The sequence below is a fragment of the Cherax quadricarinatus genome, chromosome 89 (assembly GCF_038502225.1).
Source record: "Cherax quadricarinatus isolate ZL_2023a chromosome 89, ASM3850222v1, whole genome shotgun sequence".
In the NCBI taxonomy this organism is placed as follows: Eukaryota; Metazoa; Arthropoda; class Malacostraca; order Decapoda; family Parastacidae; genus Cherax; species Cherax quadricarinatus.
Genome location: NC_091380.1, coordinates 10,230,894 through 10,257,871, shown reverse-complemented (window position 1 = coordinate 10,257,871; position 26,978 = coordinate 10,230,894). Strand labels below are relative to the sequence as shown.

At 41.0% G+C, this 26,978-nt stretch overlaps 1 protein-coding gene across 3 annotated transcripts in view; it reads left to right on the top strand.

Annotated features, from left to right (window-relative positions):
* Positions 1-26,978, top strand: part of Atg13 (Autophagy-related 13) — a 76,468-nt gene that overhangs the window by 35,359 nt on the left and 14,131 nt on the right. For 2 of the 3 annotated variants that reach the window (XM_053788842.2, XM_053788841.2), the window contains exons 5-7: positions 290-482; positions 9,384-9,497; positions 26,028-26,262. In XM_053788842.2, coding sequence (XP_053644817.1) covers positions 290-482; positions 9,384-9,497; positions 26,028-26,262 — 542 coding nt within the window. The remainder of the gene's footprint in view (positions 1-289; positions 483-9,383; positions 9,498-26,027; positions 26,263-26,978) is intronic. The other variant, XM_053788843.2, reaches the window with a different exon arrangement.

The following is a 26,978-nucleotide window of genomic DNA, read 5'->3' as shown; positions in this document are numbered from 1 at the left end:
ACTTTCTAAATAGTACATGTATATAATATTCAGATTGTATTAATGTTGGTAGAATTACCGACAATATGTTAGGTAACGGCTTGATAAAGCTCCTGGAGAGCGAAACGTTGCCGCAATAAAATGTCACATTAGTTGCACTTGTGTCCTTTTACCTAACTAAGGAACACGTTGGGACCTTCTGTATTGTGTATAATAATGATATTAAACACAGTACATAAGATTCTTAACATGTTTGTGAGAAAAGGACTTACTGTATTATCCTCTTTGACATTTTGTTGGTCTTACGCAGGCGAAAACCCCATCCAGGCCCGTCTCGGCCAAGTGACGACCCCAGAGTCTACGCTGCTCTTGTGTGTGAGTTACCGAACCCAGATTACCATTGCTCCCCCGAGCCGCAGCCCGGCGCATGACGCCATCATGCTGAAGAGTGATCACTTTAAGCCAGAAGTGTCACCGCGGCATTGTCGTCGTGTTGCTGACAGGTGGGTGATGTGTACCCTCTAGTAACAAATGTAATCAGTTTATTTTATTCAGTAATAGGAGGGTTTCATTTTACAGAATGTCATTTTACAGTGCTTCACTTTACAGCATTTTGCTAATGAAGCAATTTTCAGTTACTCATTCTTCATTTACTCGCTTACTACAATAAATATATTCATTCATTATTAGCATTTTGTAGGCCTAGCTCAGTTACTCATTTAATATTTGATAGTGTAAATATGTTATCAGGCTTTTGTATGTATTTGAAAGTGGGAAAAAAAAATGGCTGTTCACTTTACAGTGATTTTTCACTTTCCAGCAGTAGCCTGGAACCTAACCTACTGTATAAGTGGGGCCCTACAGCAACCCAGAACCTAACCTGCTGTATAAATGGGGACCCTACAGTAGCCTGGAACCTAACCTGCTGTATAAGTGGGGCCCTACAGCAACCCAGAACCTAACCTGCTGTATAAATGGGGACCCTACAGTAGCCTGGAACCTAACCTGCTGTATAAGTGGGGCCCTACAGTAACCCAGAAGCTAACCTGCTGTATAAATGGGACCCTACAGTAGCCTGGAACCTAACCTGCTGTATAAGTGGGGCCCTACAGTAGCCTGGAGCCCAACCTACTGTATAAGTGGGGCCCTACAGCAACCCAGAACCTAACCTGCTGTATAAATGGGACCCTACAATAGCCTGGAACCTAACCTGCTGTATAAGTGGGGCCCTACAGTAGCCTGGAACCTAACCTACTGTATAAGTGGGGCCCTACAGCAACCCAGAAGCTAGCCTGCTGTATAAATGGGACCCTACAGTAGCCTGGAACCTTACTTGCTGTATAAGCGAGGCCCTCCAGTAGCCTGGAACCTAACCTACTGTATAAGTGGGGCCCTACAGCAACCCAGAACCTAACCTGCTGTATAAATGGGACCCTACAGTAGCCTGGAACCTAACCTGCTGTATAAGTGGGGCCCTACAGTAGCCTGGAACCTTACTTGCTGTATAAGCGAGACCCCCCAGTAGCCTGGAACCTAACCTACTGTATAAATGGGGCCCTACAGCAACCCAGAACCTAACCTGCTGCATAAATGGGACCCTACAGTAGCCTGGAACCTAACCTGCTGTATAAGTGGGGCCCTACAGCAACCCAAAACCTAACCTGCTGTATAAATGGAGACCCTACAGTAGCCCGGAGCCTAACCTGCTTTATAAGTGGGGCATTACAGTAGCCTGGACTCTAACTTGCTGTATAAGTGGGGCCCTACAGTAGCCTGGAATTTTACTTGCTGTATAAGTGAGGCCCTCCAGTAGCTCAGAACCTAACCTACTGTATAAGTGGGGTCCTACAGTAACCCAGAACCTAACCTGCTGTATAAGCAGGGCCCTACAGTAGCCTGGAACCTAACCTGCTGTATAAGCAGGGCCCTACAGTAGCCTGGAACCTAACCTACTGTATAAGCTTGGTGACGAATTTGATAACCCACGAGGTCTTCGGAATAGAGCTCTGTCATTAAGTGGGGGAGTGCTAAACTCTAAGGGGTCATGCTGTTGTGAAGTCTGGGCTTTGAAATGTAGTGAGTGTTTTTTGAGTATTACGCAACTGCTCTCCACAGAGTTTATTGGTGGCCTCACCTGCCAGCGTACCCTAAGAGTATCCTTTCAGCTTGGCTCCTACAGCTTGATTGAGTTATGCCTTTCAGAGAGCCAGGGGTTTTGAAATAGAAGTCAACATCAATGACCTTTCTGTGGGACTCAAGCTAATCATCCACATTTAGCAATGGTCTTGTATGGGCAGGCCCCATTTGACAGCGCTTCGCTAATACACTGGCTTTCGATTATTCCCATTCTTCATTTATTCAGACTTCCTATATTCATCACTCATTATAAGCTAATAATAATAATAGTAGGTTGGTAAACAGCAACCGCCCAGGGAGTTACTACCGTCCTGCCAGGTGAGTGTACAATGAAAACCTGTAATTGTTTTACATGATGGTAGGATTGCTGGTGTCTTTTGTCTGTCTCATAAACATGCAAGATTTCAGGTATGTCTTGCTACTTCTACTTGCACTTAGGTCACACTACACACACATGTACAAGCATATATATACACACCCCTCTAGGTATTCTTCTATTTTCTTTCTAGTTCTTGTTCTTGTTTATTTCCTCTTATCTCCATGGAGAAGTGGAACAGAATTCTTCCTCCGTAAGCCATGTGTGTTGTAAGAGGTGACTAAAATGCCGGGAGCAAGGGGCTAGTAACCTTTCTCCCGTATAAATTACTAAATTTAAGAGAAACTTTCGTTTTTCTTTTTGGGCCACCCTGCCTTGGTGGGATATGGCCGGTGTGTTGAATGAAAGAATAATAATACAGGTCCACATCCCTTTATCTGAAACCCTTGGGGCCAGTATTGTTTCGAATTTCAGAATTTTTTGAAGTTCAGAATGATTCTCAATGCAGCCACATGGCGGTGTGACCCAGCACTGAGATGACTGACGCCCTACACTCCACGGAAAACCTTTGGTTTTTGGAACTTCCAGTTGCAGAATTTCGGATAAAGGGTTGTGGACCTGTAATAATAATAATAATAATAATTAATACAATACAGATACTCGTCACTTAACGGAGTTCCGTTCCTAGGACCACTTCAGTAAACGAGTACGTTGCTAAGTGAGGAGCGTCTAATAATATCTTTATTTTTACAAGTACATGTACAAAGTATACAGACCATAGCCGACATCGGTGACATAATACTATATAGAAAGCCCCTTGTTATGTTGAGCATTTCCCGCAAATTAGGGCAATTTTGTCCTAGGATGCGACCCACACCAGTCCACTAACACCCAGGTACCCATTTTATACTAATGGGTGAAAATGGATGGCAGATGTCTCATGGAAACACGTCCTAATGTTTTCTGGCCGTACTGGGGATTAGATCCCCTGACCTCAGTGTGTGAGCCGAGTGCGCTAGCAATCGTTCTATGGAAGAAAATATTTTAAGGTAAGTAATGTGTGTACTGTATATGCATGTGATACTGTTATGTTATCAGGCTTTTATATGCATTTGAAAGTGAAAAAGGCTGTTTCACTTTATAGTGATTTTCACATTACAGCAGCAGCCTGGAACCTAACCTGCTGTACAAGCAGGGTAGTACAGTAGCTCAGAACCTAACCTACTGTATAAGTGTGGCCCTACAGTAGCCCAGAACCTAACCTACTGTATAAGTGCGGCCCTACAGTAGCCCAGAACCTAACTTGCTGTATAAGCAAGGCTCTTCCATAGCCTGGAACCTAACCTGCTATATAAGTGGGACCCTACAGTAGCCCGGAACCTAACCTGTTGTATGAGCGAGGCCCTATAGCAGCCTGGAACCTAACCTGCTGTATAAGCGGGGCTCTACAGCAGCCTGGAACCTAACCTGTTGTATAAGCAGGGCCCTAAAGCAGCCTGGAACCTAACCTGCTGTATAAGCAGGGCCTGTCTGCATTTATCATTCTTGTTCCACTCTCCCACAAAGTCTAAAAGTGTTTGTAACCTTTCAGTGTGACTTACAGTAACTGTCCACATCTGTCAACAGTCTTAGGCATACCTATGTATATATTATTGATGGTTTCCCAAATTCTCCGCATAACCCTGAGTTTTCAACATACACTCCAATATCACCGTTTTTTGTATAAATATTTTATTATGTTGAAATGAACTTACACACGTAGTCCTCACCTTACCAGCACATTGGGGCCTTCTGAATTGTGTATATATTTTTTTTATTAACACATAGGCCGATTCCCACCAGGGCAGGGTGGCCCAAAAAAGAAAAACTTTCATCATCATTCACTCCACTGTCTTGCCAGAGGGATGCTTTACACTACAGTTATAAAACTGCAACATTAACACCCCTCCTTCAGAGTGCAGGCACTGTACTTCCCATCTCCAGGACTCAAGTCCGGCCTGCCGGTTTCCCTGAATCCCTTCATAATTGTTACCTTGCTCACACTTAAACAGCACGTGTATAATATTCATAATACAGGAAGTCTTCAACTTACAAACACGTTGGTGACTTGTATTGTGTATAATAGTGTTATACACAGTAATGATATTATTCACAATACAAAAGGTTCTCAACGTGTTCGTAAGTTGAAGACTTGCTATATTTTGTATTTCTGCAGAACTTGTGGGAATGGGAGGTAATGAAGTTCAATCTAGTGTGAGGTAGAGGAAGTCAGGTTCAGTTCCTTAGATCCGGAGCTTCTCACTCGTATCAAGGAACCTCACTTTAAGGACGAAAATTAGTCGAAACCAATAGTAATTTGTAGATAACAGTAATATCCTGCTCGGCAGGCTTCCTGAGTCGAAATACAGAGGTGACAATGGAAGTGATGGAGATGTAGATCTGAGGTGATCAGTCCTTCAGTTTTGAAGTGTGGCCTTTCCTCGCGTAACATCAGAGTTCCGTTCCTAAGACCATGTCAGTAAACGAATTCATCGCTAAGTGAGGAGCATACTATGATGGTAGTGAGTTTGTGTCAACCATCTTTGATATTGTTTTAATGTCACCTTTGTACCATTTATAACATTTTTAATATATTTTTAAATGTTTACATAGTAGTGTACTGTATATTGTAATATAGAGGAAATTAGCTCTAATATACATTATTTAGGAATGTATACTGGTCAGAGAGCCCATCATAAGGCCGAGTCATTGGTAAATGAGTACGTCACTAAGTGAGGAGAGGTTGTAGTAGTGAGTTTGATGTAGTCAGTCCCTCAAGCTTGAAGTTGTAGTAGTGAGTTTGATGTAGTCAGTCCCTCAAGCTTGAAGTTGTAGTAGTGAGTTTGATGTAGTCAGTCCCTCAAGCTTGAAGTTGTAGTAGTGAGTTTGATGTAGTCAGTCCCTCAAGCTTGAAGTTGTAGTAGTGAGTTTGATGTAGTCAGTCCCTCAAGCTTGAAGTTGTAGTAGTGAGTTTGATGTAGTCAGTCCCTCAAGCTTGAAGTTGTAGTAGTAAGTTTGATGTAGTCAGTCCCTCAAGCTTGAAGTTGTAGTAGTGAGTTTGATGTAGTCAGTCTCTCAAGCTTGAAGTTGTAGTAGTAAGTTTGATGTAGTCAGTCCCTCAAGCTTGAAGTTGTAGTAGTGAGTTTGATGTAGTCAGTCTCTCAAGCTTAAAGTTGTAGTAGTAAGTTTGATGTAGTCAGTCTCTCAAGCTTGAAGTTGTAGTAGTGAGTTTGATGTAGTCAGTCCCTCAAGCTTGAAGTTGTAGTAGTGAGTTTGATGTAGTCAGTCCCTCAAGCTTGAAGTTGTAGTAGTGAGTTTGATGTAGTCAGTCCCTCAAGCTTGAAGTTGTAGTAGTGAGTTTGATGTAGTCAGTCTCTCAAGCTTGAAGTTGTAGTAGTAAGTTTGATGTAGTCAGTCTCTCAAGCTTGAAGCTGTAGTAGTGAGTTTGATGTAGTCAGTCTCTCAAGCTTGAAGCTGTAGTAGTGAGTTTGATGTAGTCAGTCTCTCAAGCTTGAAGCTGTAGTAGTGAGTTTGATGTAGTCAGTCTCTCAAGCTTGAAGCTGTAGTAGTGAGTTTGATGTAGTCAGTCTCTCAAGCTTGAAGTTGTAGTAGTGAGTTTGATGTAGTCAGTCTCTCAAGCTTGAAGTTGTAGTAGTAAGTTTGATGTAGTCAGTCTCTCAAGCTTGAAGTTGTAGTAGTAAGTTTGATGTAGTCAGTCCCTCAAGCTTAAAGTTGTAGTAGTAAGTTTGATGTAGTCAGTCCCTCAAGCTTGAAGTTGTAGTAGTAAGTTTGATGTAGTCAGTCCCTCAAGCTTGAAGTTGTAGTAGTAAGTTTGATGTAGTCAGTCCCTCAAGCTTAAAGTTGTAGTAGTAAGTTTGATGTAGTCAGTCCCTCAAGCTTAAAGTTGTAGTAGTAAGTTTGATGTAGTCAGTCCCTCAAGCTTTAAGTTGTACTGGTAAGCTTGATGTAGTCAGTCCCTCAAGCTTGAAGTTGTAGTAGTGAGTTTGATGTAGTCAGTCCCTCAAGCTTGAAGTTGTAGTAGTAAGTTTGATGTAGTCAGTCCCTCAAGCTTAAAGTTGTAGTAGTAAGTTTGATGTAGTCAGTCCCTCAAGCTTAAAGTTGTAGTAGTAAGTTTGATGTAGTCAGTCCCTCAAGCTTGAAGTTGTAGTAGTGAGTTTGATGTAGTCAGTCTCTCAAGCTTAAAGTTGTAGTAGTAAGTTTGATGTAGTCAGTCCCTCAAGCTTAAAGTTGTAGTAGTGAGTTTGATGTAGTCAGTCCCTCAAGCTTGAAGTTGTAGTAGTGAGTTTGATGTAGTCAGTCCCTCAAGCTTAAAGTTGTAGTAGTGAGTTTGATGTAGTCAGTCCCTCAAGCTTGAAGTTGTAGTAGTGAGTTTGATGTAGTCAGTCCCTCAAGCTTGAAGTTGTAGTAGTGAGTTTGATGTAGTCAGTCCCTCAAGCTTAAAGTAGTAGTAGTGAGTTTGATGTAGTCAGTCCCTCAAGCTTAAAGTTGTAGTAGTGAGTTTGATGTAGTCAGTCCCTCAAGCTTGAAGTTGTAGTAGTGAGTTTGATGTAGTCAGTCCCTCAAGCTTAAAGTAGTAGTAGTAAGTTTGATGTAGTCAGTCCCTCAAGCTTGAAGTTGTAGTAGTGAGTTTGATGTAGTCAGTCCCTCAAGCTTGAAGTTGTAGTAGTGAGTTTGATGTAGTCAGTCCCTCAAGCTTGAAGTTGTAGTAGTGAGTTTGATGTAGTCAGTCCCTCAAGCTTGAAGTTGTAGTAGTGAGTTTGATGTAGTCAGTCCCTCAAGCTTAAAGTTGTAGTAGTAAGTTTGATGTAGTCAGTCCCTCAAGCTTGAAGTTGTAGTAGTGAGTTTGATGTAGTCAGTCTCTCAAGCTTGAAGTTGTACTGGTAAGTTTGATGTAGTCAGTCCCTCAAGCTTAAAGTTGTAGTAGTAAGTTTGATGTAGTCAGTCCCTCAAGCTTAAAGTAGTAGTAGTGAGTTTGATGTAGTCAGTCCCTCAAGCTTGAAGTTGTAGTAGTGAGTTTGATGTAGTCAGTCCCTCAAGCTTGAAGTTGTAGTAGTAAGTTTGATGTAGTCAGTCCCTCAAGCTTGAAGTTGTAGTAGTGAGTTTGATGTAGTCAGTCCCTCAAGCTTGAAGTTGTAGTAGTGAGTTTGATGTAGTCAGTCCCTCAAGCTTGAAGTTGTAGTAGTGAGTTTGATGTAGTCAGTCCCTCAAGCTTGAAGTTGTAGTAGTGAGTTTGATGTAGTCAGTCCCTCAAGCTTGAAGTTGTAGTAGTGAGTTTGATGTAGTCAGTCCCTCAAGCTTGAAGTTGTAGTAGTGAGTTTGATGTAGTCAGTCCCTCAAGCTTGAAGTTGTAGTAGTGAGTTTGATGTAGTCAGTCCCTCAAGCTTGAAGTTGTAGTAGTGAGTTTGATGTAGTCAGTCCCTCAAGCTTGAAGTTGTACTGGTAAGTTTGATGTAGTCAGTCCCTCAATCTTGAAGTTGTACTGGTAAGTTTGATGTAGTCAGTCCCTCAAGCTTGAAGTTGTACTGGTAAGTTTGATGTAGTCAGTCCCTCAAGCTTGAAGTTGTACTGGTAAGTTTGATGTAGTCAGTCCCTCAAGCTTGAAGTTGTACTGGTAAGTTTGATGTAGTCAGTCCCTTAAGCTTGAAGTTGTACTGGTAAGTTTGATGTAGTCAGTCCCTCAAGCTTGAAGTTGTACTGGTAAGTTTGATGTAGTCAGTCCCTCAAGCTTGAAGTTGTACTGGTAAGTTTGATGTAGTCAGTCCCTCAAGCTTGAAGTTGTACTGGTAAGTTTGATGTAGTCAGTCCCTCAAGCTTGAAGTTGTACTGGTAAGTTTGATGTAGTCAGTCCCTCAAGCTTGAAGTTGTACTGGTAAGTTTGATGTAGTCAGTCCCTCAAGCTTGAAGTTGTACTGGTAAGTTTGATGTAGTCAGTCCCTCAAGCTTGAAGTTGTACTGGTAAGTTTGATGTAGTCAGTCCCTCAAGCTTGAAGTTGTAGTAGTGAGTTTGATGTAGTCAGTCCCTCAAGCTTGAAGTTGTACTGGTAAGTTTGATGTAGTCAGTCCCTCAAGCTTGGTGTGTGTTCAGCTACATGTATACAATATATATAATACCTATATCGAATACTATTGATATAAGAATAAGATTTTTGCTTATTACTATGATGATAATACTCCATGGAAAGTGGAGAAAAATCCTTCGTCTGTGAGCCTTGTCACCTCAAGGGAGGTTCCTTGTTGCTGGAGAGGGGCTCTTGATCTAGGGAATTGGATCTGTGCTCCAGGTCCCTGAATAGAGTCTGAATACCTTCCACCCCCTCTCCACGTGCGCTGTATAATCCTACGGGTTTAGCGCTCCCCCATGATTATAATAATTATAATGTAAGCCTTGTGTGTCGAAAGAGGCGACTAAAATGCCAGGAGGAAGGTGCCAGTAACACTCTCTCCTGTAGAAAATACTAAATGTAAAAAGAAAAACTTTTGTTTCTTCTTTTTTGGGTCATCCTGCCTTGGTATGAGATGACCAGTGTGTTAAAATAATAATAATAATAATAATTGTATTTTGGTGTTGATTGGAGAGGAAAAGAAGAGTTGAGATTGCTGACTTGGCACCTTGTGTTGTGTGAATATGTGCAATCATTATTTTGACTCTCAGTCAGATGGAAGAGTATCATTACAGTACTGACAGTGGTTCAGGATAGACTGAAATGTCATCCATATGACCCTTTCCTAAGCTCAAGATTTTGGTGAATTGTTCCAGTCATGGTATTGTGACTTTGTTTATTTCTGTACGATGCTTCTGCAACTCGGACTGCCGTGACATCTTTGGCCGAGAGACGCTGCTGTCAGTTTGGTTGTGCTTTAAACAGCTAACCCCGAGACTCATGTGTTGCAGAGGGAACGACAGCAGCGAGGCCACTCAGGCATCGGACGACAGCCAGGACGCCGCACGCCTGTTTACTGCTTCTCCTCTGGACCAGCCGTCCACACCCCGCTCCAGAACAAGCAGGTATTTTGCTTACTTTAAGGTTCCTGAGCAGAGAAAGCAGCAGGGGCAACCTCAGAACTTTCATATACAGGCAGGCCTCGCTTTACAGTGCTTCGCTAACACAGCCGTTGTCAGTTACAGTCATTCTTCATTTATTCAGACTTCCTACAATAAATATGTTCACCACTCACTCTAAGCTATGAATGAAAATATTTTAAGGTAAGTAATGTGTGTACCGTATATGTATTCTTTAGGCCTAGCTCTATTGTTCACTTAATATATAATAGTGTAAACATGTCACGTTTTTATATGCATTTGAAAATGAAAAAAAAGGCTACGTTTCACTTTACAGCAATTTTAGCTATACAGCAGTAGCCTGGAACCTAACCTGCTGTATAAGTGGGGCCCTCCTGTACAGTCATCTCTCTTAGAAGGTCACTGTATTGTACAGTTGTGTAAATGCAATTGAAACTGCATCCAAAATTGAATAACATGTGTAAAGGCCTTCATAATACACTCTTATTAATATTTGTATGCATTTTTTAATGCATTTACCAAAAAAAAAAAATCGCACTGTGTAGAATAGCTCAGTAGAGGAGTTGAGTGTAAGAGGGGCTTAGTAGTGACAGTTTGATTGAAAGACTAAACTGTAAGATAGTTGGTTACAGGCAGTGAGGTTCTTATTATTATTTTTATTATAATTCATTGGCCGTCTTCCACCAAGGCAGAGTGACACGAAAAAGAACAAAGTTTTTCTTTTTTTTACATTTAGTAAATCCTTCTTTCAATGCACCAGGTGTATCCCACCGAGGTGGGGTGGCCCAAAAAGAAAAACAAAAGTTTTTTTTTTAACTTCAGTAATGTAAATAGAAGGGGTTACTAGCCCCTTGCTCCTGGCATTTTAGTCGCCTCTTAGGACACGCATGACTTACGGAGGAAGAATTATGTTCCACTTCCCATGGAGATAAGAGGAAATAAACAAGAATAAGAACCAGTAAGAAAATAGAAGAAAACCCAGAGAGGTGTGTATATATATGCTTGTATATGCATGTGTAGTGTGACCTAAGCGTAAGTAGAAGTAGCAAGATGTACCTGAAATCTTGTATGTTTATGAGACAGAAAAAAGACACCAGCAATCCTTCTTCTTCTTTCAACAAACCGGCAGTATCCCACCGAGGCAGGGTGGCCCAAAAAGAAAAATGAAAGTTTCTCTTTTTAAATTTAGTAATATATACAGGAGAAGGGGTTACTAGCCCCTTGCTCCCGGCATTTTAGTCGCCTCTTACACCACGCATGGCTTACAAAGGAAGAATTCTGTTCCACTTTCCCATGGAGGTAAGAGGAAAGAAACAAGAACAAGAACTAGAAAGAAAATAGAAGAAAACCCAGAGGGGTGTGTATATATATGCTTGTACATGTATGTGTAGTGTGACCTAAGTGTAAGTAGAAGTAGCAAGACATACCTGAAATCTTGCATGTGTATGAGACAGAAAATAAAGACACCAGCAATCCTACCGTATTGTAAAACAATAAAAGGCTTTCATTTTGCACTCATTTGGCAGGATGGTAGTATGTACCTCCCTGGGCGGTTGCTCTCTACCATTCTACTACTTAGGATTACAGTGGTACCTTGACTTCCGAGTGCCCCAACTTTCAAGTTTTCTGAGTTATGAGCCATCGCTTGGTTGATTTTTTGCTTTGAGTTGCTAGCCAAAATCCAAGTTACAAGCAAGCTTCAGATACGCCGCCACAAAACAAAAAAAAATGACAAAAAAATATTTACTGAAAATGGCATTTGGCAAGGACCCTGTCCTAAATGGCACAACGAAAGGTGGTTTTCGGACTTGGTACTTATAAAAGAATGCTAGTGCGATGTTCTCACTGGAGGTATGTAATCGTGTAATTATCGTGTAATAAATTTGCTAAGTTTTTGACATTTGCAAAATATCTTGCCCTTTACTCCCACACAAATCCCAAAATATTTGGAATATTTCCAATATTCCACAAGCCACATTCCATATTTATGTTAATTTATTTTACTGTGGGGTGTATTTATAATGTTTATATGTTACGTAGCATGTTTATTATATAGTTTTGAAAAATATAATAGAAGGATTAATGGCAATGTCTGTATTAACGTAATATACAACATTTAATGTGCCCAAGAGATTACGTATTGCGTCATGAGTAGAGGGACTTAGTGATTTTAATATGTACCTGCATGCCTGCACAGTATGTAAGTACACCTACCATCCGACTTACGACCTGCTCGACATACGTCCACTCGACTTACAGCCATGCATTTGGCAGCTGGGCTGGGCCGGCTGATGCACACCGCTGTACAATATTTGACGATACTTGCCACGGCAATGAGTCATGCAGGCAGCATCAGTTTGAGTAACCCTGCCATATCAAAAGCATCATACTGCATTAACTGTACTAAATGGACAGTAAATTTCACCATGGCCCCTAAGATGAAGTCTGAATCTTGCACTGGAGGTTGTGGCAAGAAAGGCTCTTACTCTCAAACTCTCTATTTGCTTTCACTGTTGCACATAAACCTGTCTGTATCTGTCTGCCTGTATATCTGTGTCTGTCTGTATCTCTGTGTGTCTGTTTATCTGTCTTTCTGTTTACCTGTGTGTCTTTCTGTCTACCTGTGTGTTTGTCTTTGTCTACCTGTGTGTGTCTTTCTGTCTACCTGTGTGTGTGTCTTTCTACCTGTGTGTCTGTCTTTATGTCTACCTGTGTGTGTCTTTATGTCTACCTGTGTGTGTCTTTATGTCTACCTGTGTGTGTCTTTATGTCTACCTGTGTGTCTGTCTACCTGTGTCTATCTTTCTGTCTGCTTGTCTGTCTCAGAGCCACTCATTAAGAGTGTAATTGGTCTTGAAGACACCAAATTAATAATAATAATAATCGCTGAGGCACATTAAATGTGTATAAAATGTTAATATAGACATTTTACTTAATCCATCTATGATTTTTTTCAAAATTATATAATAAACATGCTACGTAACATATAAACATATAATTAACAAATATGAGATGTTTTTCTGGTCGGCTTGACAGAATGAACAAAAACCATTCGTGTCCAGGCTGGTAACAACAATAACGTTTGTTTACATAACTCGTGAACCTTCTACACAATCATTCTCTCTCTCGTTTATTCATTTAATCTTGTTTACTCACCTCTCGCTCTACATTAAGACTACAGATATTTTAAGGTAAGTAATGAGTGGACACGATTATTATATTATAGTTTAATAATAATATTATTAATATTAGTACATATGTATTATTGTAATAATAATAATAATAATTAATATTATTATTATTAATTTAGGGCACTGGAGCACAGATCCACTGTATAGCACTTTGTCTGGATTTTTTGGGTTATCCTAGGTAATTTATACTATGTATGATAACTTCACTTATGTGCACCTGTGAGAGCGAGAGAGAGAAAGAGAGAGAGATACAGAGAAAGAGAGACAGCCACATTCAGTCAGCCAGTCAGCCAACCACCCGGCCACCCAGCCAGCCAGCCAGCCGGATACGTATTACACATGTTCCAGAGTTGTTTCTCTTTACTTAGGGTATAGGTTATACAACATTCTGGCAGGATGACACTACCAGTGGTATTCTCCCATTCCACTGTGTCGACAATACATAAAGATAACAGTAACATATGATACTGTATGTGATGTAAAATTTGCAATACAGTTCACTACCATGTATACATTATATACAGTACGTAAATAATTAAAATATAACAATAGAAGTAAATTACGGTAAAAAGAATGAAATAATGATTGTACATTACATTACAGTATTATGATGAATGGTTTGTAGGTAGTTTATATAGGAAAGTTTTGACATTATGCCCTACCCAGTATGTCGGCAATTTTCAAAGGTTCGACTTCCGTCCATTTTGACTTTATGACCGGTTGGTCAGAACCAAGCTTGGTCGTAAGTCGGATGGTACTTGTATATACGTGTGTGTGTGTGTGAGGGAGGTGAAAGTGTATAAACTAAGGGAGGAGGAAGTTCGGGTGAGATATAAGCGACTATTGGCAGAAAGGTGGGCTAGTGCAAAGATAAGTAGTGGGGGGGTTGAAGAGGGTTGGAATAGTTTTAAAAATGCAGTATTAGAATGTGGGGCAGAAGTTTGTGGTTATAGGAGGGTGGGGGCAGGAGGAAAGAGGAGTGATTGGTGGAATGATGAAGTAAAGGGTGTGATAAAAGAGAAAAAGGTAGCTTATGAGAGGTTTTTACAAAGCAGAAGTGTTATAAGAAGAGCAGAGTATATGGAGAGTAAAAGAAAGGTGAAGAGAGTGGTGAGAGAGTGCAAAAGGAGAGCAGATGATAGAGTGGGAGAGGCACTGTCAAGAAATTTTAATGAAAATAAGAAAAAATTTTGGAGTGAGTTAAACAAGTTAAGAAAACCTAGGGAAAGTATGGATTTGTCAGTTAAAAACCGAGTAGGGGAATTAGTAGATGGAGAAAGGGAGGTATTAGGTAGATGGCAAGAATATTTTGAGGAACTTTTAAATGTTAAGGAAGAAAGGGAGGCGGTAATTTCATGCACTGGCCAGGGAGGTATACCATCTTTTAGGAGTGAAGAAGAGCAGAATGTAAGTGTGGTGGAGGTACGTGAGGCATTACGTAGAATGAAAGGGGGTAAAGCAGCTGGAACTGATGGGATCATGACAGAAATGTTAAAAGCAGGGGGGGATATAGTGTTGGAGTGGTTGGTACTTTTGTTTAATAAATGTATGAAAGAGGGGAAGGTACCTAGGGATTGGTGGAGAGCATGTATAGTCCCTTTATATAAAGGGAAAGGGGACAAAAGAGATTGTAAAAATTAAAGAGGAATAAGTTTACTGAGTATACCAGGAAAAGTATACGGTAGGGTTATAATTGAAAGAATTAGAGGTAAGACAGAATGTAGAATTGCGGACGAGCAAGGAGGCTTCAGAGTGGGTAGGGGATGTGTAGATCAAGTGTTTACATTGAAACATATATGTGAACAGTATTTAGATAAAGGTAGGGAAGTTTTTATTGCATTTATGGATTTAGAAAAGGCATATGATAGAGTGGATAGAGGAGCAATGTGGCAGATGTTGCAAGTATATGGAATAGGTGGTAAGTTACTAAATGCTGTAAAGAGCTTTTATGAGGATAGTGAGGCTCAGGTTAGGGTGTGTAGAAGAGAGGGAGAATACTTCCCGGTAAAAGTAGGTCTTAGACAGGGATGTGTAATGTCACCATGGTTGTTTAATATATTTATAGATGGGGTTGTAAAAGAAGTAAATGCTAGGGTGTTCGGGAGAGGGGTGGGATTAAATTATGGGGAATCAAATTCAAAATGGGAATTGACACAGTTACTTTTTGCTGATGATACTGTGCTTATGGGAGATTATAAAGAAAAATTACAAAGGTTAGTGGATGAGTTTGAGAATGTGTGTAAAGGTAGAAAGTTGAAAGTGAACATAGAAAAGAGTAAGGTGATGAGGGTATCAAATGATTTAGATAAAGAAAAATTGGATATCAAATTGGGGAGGAGGAGTATGGAAGAAGTGAATGTTTTCAGATACTTGGGAGTTGACGTGTCGGCGGATGGATTTATGAAGGATGAGGTTAATCATAGAATTGATGAGGGAAAAAAGGTGAGTGGTGCGTTGAGGTATATGTGGAGTCAAAAAACGTTATCTATGGAGGCAAAGAAGGGAATGTATGAAAGTATAGTAGTACCAACACTCTTATATGGATGTGAAGCTTGGGTGGTAAATGCAGCAGCGAGGAGACGGTTGGAGGCAGTGGAGATGTCCTGTCTAAGGGCAATGTGTGGTGTAAATATTATGCAGAAAATTCGGAGTGTGGAAATTAGGAGAAGGTGTGGAGTTAATAAAAGCATTAGTCAGAGGGCAGAAGAGGGGTTGTTGAGGTGGTTTGGTCATTTAGAGAGAATGGATCAAAGTAGAATGACATGGAAAGCATATAAATCTATAGGGGAAGGAAAGAGGGGTAGGGGTTGTCCTCGAAAGGGTTGGAAAGAGGGGGTAAAGGAGGTTTTGTGGGTGAGGGGCTTGGACTTCCAGCAAGCGTGCGTGAGCGTGTTAGATAGGAGTGAATGGAGACGAATGATACTTGGGACCTGACGATCTGTTGGAGTGTGAGCAGGGTAATATTTAGTGAAGGGATTCAGGGAAACCGGTTATTTTCATATAGTCGGACTTGAGTCCTGGAAATGGGAAGTACAATGCCTGCACTTTAAAGGAGGGGTTTGGGATATTGGCAGTTTGGAGGGATATGTTGTGTATCTCTATACATATATGCTTCTAAACTGTTATATTCTGAGCACCTCTGCAAAAGCAGTGATAATGTGTGAGTGTGGTGAAAGTGTTGAATGATGATGAAAGTATTTTCTTTTTGGGGATTTTCTTTCTTTTTTTTTGGGTCACCCTGCCTCGGTGGGAGACGGCCGACTTGTTGAAAAAAAAAAAAAAAAAATATATATATATATATATATATATATATATATATATATATATATAAATATTATTTTTTATTATCACACTGGCCGATTCCCACCAAGGCAGGGTGGCCCGAAAAAGAAAAACTTTCACCATCATTCACTCCATCACTGTCTTGCCAGAAGGGTGCTTTACACTACAGTTTTTAAACTGCAACATTAACACCCCTCCTTCAGAGTGAAGGCACTGTACTTCCCATCTCCAGGACTCAAGTCCGGCCTGCCGGTTTCCCTGAACCCCTTCATAAATGTTATTTTGCTCACACTCCAACAGCACGTCAAGTATTAAAAACCATTTGTCTCCATTCACTCCTATCAAACACGCTCACGCACGCCTGCTGGAAGTCCAAGCCCCTCGCACACAAAACCTCCTTTACTCCCTCCCTCCAACCTTTCCTAGGCCGACCCCTACCCTGCCTTCCTTCTACTACAGACTGATAGACTCTTGAAGTCATTCTGTTTCGCTCCATTCTCTCTACATGTCCGAACCACCTCAACAACCCTTCCTCAGCTCTCTGGACAACAGTTTTGGTAATCCCGCACCTCCTCCTAACTTCCAAACTACGAATTCTCTGCATTATATTCACACCACACATTGCTGACACGTCCAGCCTTCTCCTCGCTGCAACATTCATCACCCATGCTTCACACCCATATAAGAGTGTTGGTAAAACTATACTCTCATACATTCCCCTCTTTGCCTCCAAGGACAAAGTTCTTTGTCTCCACAGACTCCTAAGTGCACCACTCACCCTTTTCCCCTCATCAATTCTATGATTCACCTCATCCTTCATAGACCCATCCGCTGACATGTCCACTCCCAAATATCTGAATACATTCACCTCCTCCATACTCTCTCCCTCCAATCTGATATCCAATCTTTCATCACCTAATCTTTTTGTTATCCTCATAACCTTACTCTTTCCTGTATTCACTTTTAATTTTCTTCTTTTGCACACCCTACCAAATTCATCCACCAATCTCTGCAACTTCTCTTCAGAATCTCCCAAGAGCACAGTGTCATCAGCGAAGAGCAACTGTGACAACTCCCACTTTGTGTGATTCCTTATCTTTTAACTCCACGCCTCTTGTCAAGACCCTCGCATTTACTTCTCTTACAACCCCATCTATAAATATATTAAACAACCACGGTGACATCACACATCCCTGTCTAAGGCCTACTTTTACTGGGAAATAATTTCCCTCTTTCCTACATACTCTAACTTGAGCCTCACTATCCTCGTAAAAACTCTTCACTGCTTTCAGTAACCTACCTCCTACACCATACACCTGCAACATCTGCCACATTGCCCCCCTATCCACCCTGTCATTTGCCTTTTCCAAATCCATAAATGCCACAAAGACCTCTTTAGCCTTATCTAAATACTGTTCACTTATATGTTTCACTGTAAACACCTGGTCCACACACCCCCTACCTTTCCTAAAGCCTCCTTGTTCATCTGCTATCCTATTCTCAGTCTTATGATGATAGTGAGGCTCAGGTTAGGGTGTGTAGAAGAGAGGGAGACTACTTCCCGGTAAAAGTAGGTCTTAGACAGGGATGTGTAATGTCACCATGGTTGTTTAATATATTTATAGATGGGGTTGTAAAAGAAGTAAACGCTAGGGTGTTCGGGAGAGGGGTGGGATTAAATTTTGGGGAATCAAATTCAAAATGGGAATTGACACAGTTACTTTTTGCTGATGATACTGTGCTTATGGGAGATTCTAAAGAAAAATTGCAAAGGTTAGTGGATGAGTTTGGGAATGTGTGTAAAGGTAGAAAGTTGAAAGTGAACATAGAAAAGAGTAAGGTGATGAGGTTGTCAAATGGTTTAGATAAAAAAAAATTGGATATCAAATTGGGGAGGAGGAGTATGGAAGAAGAGAATGTTTTCAGATACTTGGGAGTTGACGTGTCGGCATGTGGATTTATGAAGGATGAGGTTAATCATAGAATTGATGAGGGAAAAAAGGTGAGTGGTGCGTTGAGGTATATGTGGAGTCAAAAAACGTTATCTATGGAGGCAAAGAAGGGAATGTATGAAAGTATAGTAGTACCAACAATCTTATATGGGTGTGAAGCTTGGGTGGTAAATGCAGCAGCGAGGAGACGGTTGGAGGCAGTGGAGATGTCCTGTTTAAGGGCAATGTGTGGTGTAAATATTATGCAGAAAATTCGGAGTGTGGAAATTAGGAAAAGGTGTGGAGTTAATAAAAGTATTAGTCAGAGGGCAGAAGAGGGGTTGTTGAGGTGGTTTGGTCATTTAGAGAGAATGGATCAAAGTAGAATGGTATGGAAAGCATATAAATCTATAGGGGAAGGAAGGCGGGGTAGGGGTCGTCCTCGAAAGGGTTGGAGAGAGGGGGTAAAGGAAGTTTTGTGGGCAAGGGGCTTGGACTTCCAGCAAGCGTGCGTGAGCGTGTTAGATAGGAGTGAATGGAGACGAATGGTACTTGGGACCTGACGATCTGTTGGAGTATGAGCAGGGTAATATTTAGTGAAGGGATTCAGGGAAGTCGGCCGTCTCCCACCGAGGCAGGGTGACCCAAAAAAGAAAAAAAAAATCCCCAAAAAGAAAATACATTCAACACTTTCACCTCACTCACACATAATTACTGTTTTTGCAGAGGTGCTCAGGACACAACAGCTTAGAAGCATATACCTATGAAGATACTCAACGTATCCCTCGAAACTGCCAATATCCCAAACCCCTCCTTTAGAGTGCAGGCATTGTACTTCCCATTTCCAGGACTCGAGTCCGGCTATATAAAAATAACCGGTTTCCCTGAATCCCTTCACTAAATATTACCCTGCTCACACTCCAACAGATCGTCAGGTCCCAAATACCATTCGTCTCCATTCACTCCTATCTAACACGCTCATGCACGGTTGCTGGAAGTCCAAGCCCCTCGCCCACAAAACCGCCTTTACCCCCTCCCTCCAACCTTTTCGAGGACGACCCCTACCCCGCCTTCCTTCCCCTACAGATTTATACACACTCCATGTCATTCTACTTTGATCCATTCTCTCTAAATGACCAAACCACCTCAACAATCCCTCTTCAGCCCTCTGGTAGTAGGTTGGTAGACAGCAACAGCCCAGGGAGGCACTACCATCCTGCCAAGTGAGTGTGAAACAGAAACCTGTAATTGTTTTACATGATGGTAGGATTGCTGGTGTCTTTTTTCTGTCTCATAAACATGCAAGATTTCAGGTACGTCTTGCTACTTCTACTTACACTTAGGTCACACTACACATACATGTACAAGCATATATATACACACACACACACCCCTGGGTTTTCTTCTATTTTCGTTCTAGTTCTTTTTTCTTTTATTTTTTTCAACAAGTCGGCCGTCTCCCACTGAGGCAGGGTGACCCAAAAAAGAAAGAAAATCCCCAAAAAGAAAATACTTTCATCATCATTCAACACTTTCACCACAATCACACATTATCACTGTTTTTGCAGAGGTGCTCAGAATACAATAGTTTAGAAGCATATACATATAAAGATACACAACATATCCCTCCAAACTGCCAATATCCCAAACCCCTCCTTTAAAGTGCAGGCATTGTACTTTCCATTTCCAGGACTCAAGTCCGACTATATGAAAATAACCGGTTTCCCTGAATTCCTTCACTAAATATTACCCTGCTCACACTCCAACAGATCGTCAGGTCCCAAGTACCATTCGTCTCCATTCACTCCTATCTAACATGGTCACGCACGCTTGCTGGAAGTCCAAGCCCCTCGTCCACGAAACCTCCTTTACCCCCTCTCTCCAACCTTTTCGAGGGCGACCCCTACCCAGCCTTCCTTCCCCTATAGATTTATATGCTTTCCATGTCATTCTACTTTGATCCATTCTCTCTAAATGACCAAACCACCTCAACAACCCCTCTTCTGCCCTCTGACTAATCTGACTAATACTTTTATGAACTCCACACCTTTTCCTAATTTCCACACTCCGAATTTTCTGCATAATATTTACACCACACATTGCCCTTAGACAGGACATCTCCACTGCCTCCAACCGTCTCCTTGCTGCTGCATTTACCACTCAAGCTTCACACCCATATAAGAGTGTTGGTACTACTCTACTTTCATACATTCCCTTCTTTGCCTCCATAGATAACGTTTTTTGACTCCACATATACCTCTACGCACCACTCACCTTTTTTCCTTCATCAATTCTATGATTAACCTCATCCTTCATAAATCCATCCGCCGACACGTCAACTCCCAAGTACAGTGGTCCCTCGCTTTTCGTAGTTCTCGGCAATCGTAAATTTCTCCAATCATAGGGGTATTTTCGTATAAACATGGACTCGCTTTTCATAGGTTGACTCGCGAATAGTAGTTCGTCCGGGACGCGTATGCACAGTGTGAGCTGGGGCGGCCTCCCTATTCAGCCAGTCTGGCATTGTTTACCAGTGAGTGAAGGTCCCCTCAAATGCTCCTACGAAATATTTCATAATATTCCACTCATTTTAGTGCTTGCAATTACTAAATAAGTTACCATGGCTCCAAAGAAAGCTCTTAGTGCCAAGCCTGTGGTAAAGAAGGTGAGAAATATGTACAGTGACAAAGTCTTGGGCCATTTTCGGGAAGTGTTAAAGAGACGCCAGAAACAGAGCTCTCTCCACAGTTACTTTGCGAGACAGTACTAGAGTGACTCTCAAGGTGGTCCTAGTGGCATTAAGAAACAGAGAAGAGAAGCAACCCCAGAGAAGCAATTGGTACCTGAGGTGTTGCTGGAAGGGGATTCCCCTTCCAAACTGTAAACAATCCAATCTCTCTCCTCCTCCAGTCTCCCATACACTAAGAAGAATCTCCAATAAAGGTAAGTGTTTTGCTGTTAATGTTTCATTCATCATTTCCCATTGTATTGTTTATGTACTACATGTATATTTCATGTAAAAAATTTTTTGGTTTTAATACTTCTGGGTGTCAGGAACGGATTAATTGTATTTACATTATTTCTTATGGGGAAAATTGATTCGCAAATCGTAAATTTCGTTTATAGTAACGGCTCCAGGAACGGATTAATTACGAAAAACGAGGGACCACTGTATCTGAAAACATTCACTTCTTCCATACTCCTCCTCCCCAATTTGATATCCAATTTTTCTTTATCTAAATCATTTGATTCCCTCATCACCTTACTCTTTTCTATGTTCACTTTCAACTTTCTACCTTTACACACATTCCCAAACTCATCCACTAACCTTTGCAATTTTTCTTTAGAATCTCCCATAAGCACAGTATCATCAGCAAAAAGTAACTGTGTCAATTCCCATTTTGAATTTGATTCCCCATAATTTAATCCCACCCCTCTCCCAAACACCCTAGCATTTACTTCTTTTACAACCCCATCTATAAATACAGTGGACCCCCGGTTAACGATATTTTTTCACTCCAGAAGTAAGTTCAGGTGCCAGTACTGACCGAATTTGTTCCCATAAGGAATATTGTGAAGTAGATTAGTCCATTTCAGACCCCCAAACATACACGTACAAACGCACTTACATAAATACACTTACATAATTGGTCGCATTCGGAGGTGATCGTTATGCGGGGGTCCACTGTATATTAAACAACCATGCTGACATTACACATCCCTGTCTAAGACCTACTTTTACCGGAAAGTAGTCTCCCTCTCTTCTACACACCCTAACCTGAGCCTCACTATCCTCATAAATACTCTTTACAGCATTTAGTAACTTACCATCTATTCCATATACTTGCAACATCTGCCACATTGCTCCCCTATCCACTCTATCATATGCCTTTTCTAAATCTATAAATGCAATAAAAACTAACCTACCTTTATCTAAATATTGTTCACATATATGCTTCAATGTATACACTTGATCTACACATCCCCTACCCACTCTGAAACCTCCTTGCTCATCCGCAATCCTACATTCTGTCTTACCTCTAATTCTTTCAATTATAACCCTACCATACACTTTTCCTGGTATACTCAGTAAACTTATTTTTTTTTTTATTATCACACTGGCCGATTCCCACCAAGGCAGGGTGGCCCGAAAAAGAAAAACTTTCACCATCATTCACTCCATCACTGTCTTGCCAGAAGGGTGCTTTACACTACAGTTTTTAAACTGCAACATTAACACCCCTCCTTCAGAGTGCAGGCACTGTACTTCCCATCTCCAGGACTCAAGTCTGGCCTGCCGGTTTCCCTGAATCCCTTCATAAATGTTACTTTGCTCACACTCCAACAGCACGTCAAGTATTAAAAACCATTTGTCTCCATTCACTCCTATCAAACACGCTCACACATGCCTGCTGGAAGTCCAAGCCCCTCGCACACAAAACCTCCTTTACCCCCTCCCTCCAACCTTTCCTAGGCCGACCCCTACCCCGCCTTCCTTCCACTACAGACTGATACACTCTTGAAGTCATTCTGTTTCGCTCCATTCTCTCTACATGTCCGAACCACCTCAACAACCCTTCCTCAGCCCTGTGGACAACAGTTTTGGTAATCCCGCACCTCCTCCTAACTTCCAAACTACGATTTCTCTGCATTATATTCACACCACGCATTGCCCTCAGGCATGACATCTCCACTGCCTCCAGCCTTCTCCTCGCTGCAACATTCATCACCCATGCTTCACACCCATATAAGAGCGTTGGTAAAACTATACTCTCATACATTCCCCTCTTTGCCTCCAAGGACAAAGTTCTTTGTCTCCACAGACTCCTAAGTGCACCACTCACTCTTTTTCCCTCATCAATTCTATGATTCACCTCATCTTTCATAGACCCATCTGCTGACACGTCCACTCCCAAATATCTGAATACGTTCACCTCCTCCATACTCTCTCCCTCCAATCTGATATTCAATCTTTCATCACCTAATCTTTTTGTTATCCTCATAACCTTACTCTTTCCTGTATTCACCTTTAATTTTCTTCTTTTGCACACCCTACCAAATTCATCCACCAATCTCTGCAACTTCTCTTCAGAATCTCCCAAGAGCACAGTGTCATCAGCAAAGAGCAGCTGTGACAACTCCCACTTTGTGTGTGATTCTTTATCTTTTAACTCCACACCTCTTGCCAAGACCCTCGCATTTACTTCTCTTACAACCCCATCTATAAACTTATTCCTCTATAATTTTTACAATCTCTTTTGTCCCCTTTCCCTTTATATAAAGGGACTATACATGCTCTCCGCCAATCCCTAGTGAATTGTGTATTGATCTTTTAACTACTATATCTTGTATCTGCCAAGCAATCATGACACTCAGTAGGCACACCAGTGTTGCTCAAAGTGGCAAGAAAAGGTGTAAGCATTTAAGTCTTAGAATTAACGAAGGAAACAGATATTAGACAAGACATAACCTGTGGCCATAATGAAGTGTTACTTTGTACACAAAAAGAGGTAAACATAAGTTTGTGTGACTGATCAATTTACTGAATAACTTGGCTGACTTACTAACAACTTGAGTGACTTATTGAATGACTTGACTGACTTACCAATGACTTGACTGACTGACTGACTTTATGACTTCACTGACTTACTGAATCACTTGACTGATTTACTGAATCACTTGACTGACTTGCTGAATAACTTGACTGACTTACTGAACAACTTGACTGACTTGCTGAATAACTTGACTGACTTACTGAACAACTTGACTGACTTACTAAATGACTTGACTGACTTACTGAATGACTTGACTGACTGAATGACTTAAAGTTAGACACTCCAGTACAACCATCAACTTGAGTACCAGAACCTCTACCATCCACCTCAGCCCAGTAGGGCCACAACATAACTCTCCACTCTCTTCACAATCATCCACGAACACCAGCACCCACAATTTAAGGTAAGAAATACTGTTATTTCTGTTACATTTGTAGTCTTAAGCAGTAAAAACAACATAATATATCACAACAATGAACTACAACTGCATATTCACTTTTATTTTTGTAAGATGTGGTGGCCTAAAAAAGTTGTTTGGCTTTTTTGGGGCTCTCAGGAATGTAACCCTATTTTTCCCATAAGTTCTTCAGTTCATCTAACACGGTTTTACCTAACATGGTGTTTTTAGGAACGTAACTACCGTGTTAAATGACTGTCTACTGTATATTTATATATATTTATATTTAACACCCTGGCCATCTCCCACCAAGGCAGAGTGACCTGAAAAATAATAAATACTTTTATAAAGCTTTTCTTTTTACATTTAGTAATTTATACAGGAGAAGGTGTTACTAACCCTTTGCTCCTGGTATTTTAACCCTTTGAGGGTCAAGACCCCTGATCCTTAACCCTTTCAGGGTCGGTGTCGTACATGTACGGCTTGAGAGCCAGGGTCGGTGTAGTACTTATACGCCAAAATTCTAGCCTCTTCAAATCGAATGGAAGAAAGCTGGTAGGCCTACATATGAAAGAATGGGTCTGTGTGGTCAGTGTGCACAGTATGACAAAAATCCTGCAGCACATGGTGCATAACGAGAAAAAAAAACTCTGACCATGTTTTCGTTGAAAACAGCGACTTTGCATTGTATTTTTGTATGGTATTTATGGTTATATCCTCGTTTTTTGGTCTCATTTGATAGAATGGAAGACATATTACAGAAATAGAGATGATTTTGATTTGTTTCACAATGAAAAGTACCTTGAAATTGAGCTCAAAGTAGTGGAAATGTTCTATTTTTGCCGATGTTCAAAAGTAAACAAATCACGGCATGCGTCCAGTACACATCAACTGGCGAGTCTAATATTCTTTCACAAGTGTGCTGATATTATTTATATCATTTTTGCAATAAGATTTACTGTTATGCAGTCAGCATAACAGTAAATCTTCTATTTTTTGTGAGAATAAAAATTCAAAATGGAAAGCAAAAGTAATATAAGAGAGGCCTGGAAACATGACTAATGAAGAGAGAAAATGTTATTTTAGTGCCAGGAATGTCTGTCTTGTTTATTGTGGACCCTATTTTAATATTGGCATCTTTTGAAATTTGTGAAATTGGCCAAATTGCCAATTTCTGACCACTCTATTGGGTAGTTGAAATCATTAAATGGGCAATTTCTTGTACTCAATCAATAGAACAAATGGAGTTCTAGCGAAATAGCTTTAATTTTAGTCGACTGGCACAAAGGAATTGGCCAAAAATAATGCTTAAAGTGGGCGAAATTGCCAATGCGTAAATATTGCCGATATTGCTAACTTTGCAAGAGCGTAATTTTGTAAGTTTTCCGTCAGATTTCCTACTTTTGGTGTCATTGCCATCGGGAAAAGATTCTCTCTCATTTCATAAAAAAAATCAATTTTTTTTTTAAGTTTTTCGACCCTGAGAGTGAGCTCAGGATCAGGGGTCTCGACCCTGGAAGGGTTAATCACTACAGTTATCTAACTTTAATATCAGTATGCTCCATAACCTTTGTCAGTGTAGAGTAAGATTTAGTGTTAGTCTACCCGACATGCCTAGGCCTGCTAGTGGCCTTCTTTGTAATTAATATTTTATAATGTGTAAACCACACATTGTAATCTTTACAGGGAAATAAACATTTCAATTTCAGTAATATCCTGATTCTTCTCCCCCAGTATGTAGAGATTTGTAGAATAAGCTATGCCGCCCCTGATTCTCATTAAACAACCCCACAGGTTACTGACCAGACTGTCATTAGTGGAGATAGTATTGTACTCAGGTGGTGGCCCGGTGGTCTGGTGGCTAAAACTCCCGCTTCACACACGGAGGGCCCGGGTTCAATTCCCGGCGGGTGGAAATTCCGACACGTTTCCTTACACCTATTGTCCTGTTCACCTAGGTACCTGGGTGTTAGTCGACTGTTGTGGGTCGCATCCTGGGGGACAAGATTAAGGACCCCAATGGAAATAAGTTAGACAGTCCTCAATGACGCACTGACTTTCTTGGGTTATCCTGGGTGGCTAACCCTCCGGGGTTAAAAATCTGAACGAAATCTTATCTTATCTTATCTTCAGTTACTATTATAATGTTTATGTTTCAGTGACAGCAGTTGTCGAGGATATGCGCAGCAGCAACAGCAGCAACAGCCAGAGAGGAAGGTTTCTGTAGCGTTCGTGGATGCTAAGCCACCCAAACCAGATGATTTTATCCTGCCAGATATTCCATTTTCTAACCTTCTAACCTCGACTGTTGAAGTGCAGCTTGAGAAGAAAGTGGAGAAGTGTGAAGGGGCAGCTCATCAACCATCACACACAACTCAGGACCACAATGCACAGGTGGGAAGAAGTTATTTGCTCTAAACTGCAAGGTATTTACTATCAGCTCTCTTGTATACCTCCTCTGTAGTGCTATGCTCAGGTGAGAACACTGTTAATTACCTTCAACCACAAGGTATTTACTGTCAGCTCTCTTATATACCTCCTCTGTAGTGCTGTGCTCAGGTGAGAACAATGTTAATTACCTTCAACCACAAGGTATTTACTGTCAGCTCTCTTATATACCTCCTCTGTAGTGCTGTGCTCAGGTGAGAACACTGTTAATTACCTTCAACCACAAGGTATTTACTGTCAGCTCTCTTATATACCTCCCCTGTAGTGCTGTGCTCAGGTGAGAACACTGTTAATTACCTTCAACCACAAGGTATTTACTATCAGCTCTCTTGTATACCTCCTCTGTAGTGCTATGCTCAGGTGAGAACACTGTTAATTACCTTCAACCACAAGGTATTTACTATCAGCTCTCTTGTATACCTCCTCTGTAGTGCTATGCTCAGGTGAGAACACTGTTAATTACCTTCAACCACAAGGTATTTACTGTAGAAATACATTACACATATAAACACAAGAGTTTAATAAACAAGGTCATTAACAAATCCACAGAGAGGCAATGGAAAACAAGATGAGTACTGTGTTGTATATTTCAGCCTTGTACTCAAACCATCTTCAGCAGCTCAGGTAGTATTGGTACTCTGCTAGATTACTGTTTTGATGTT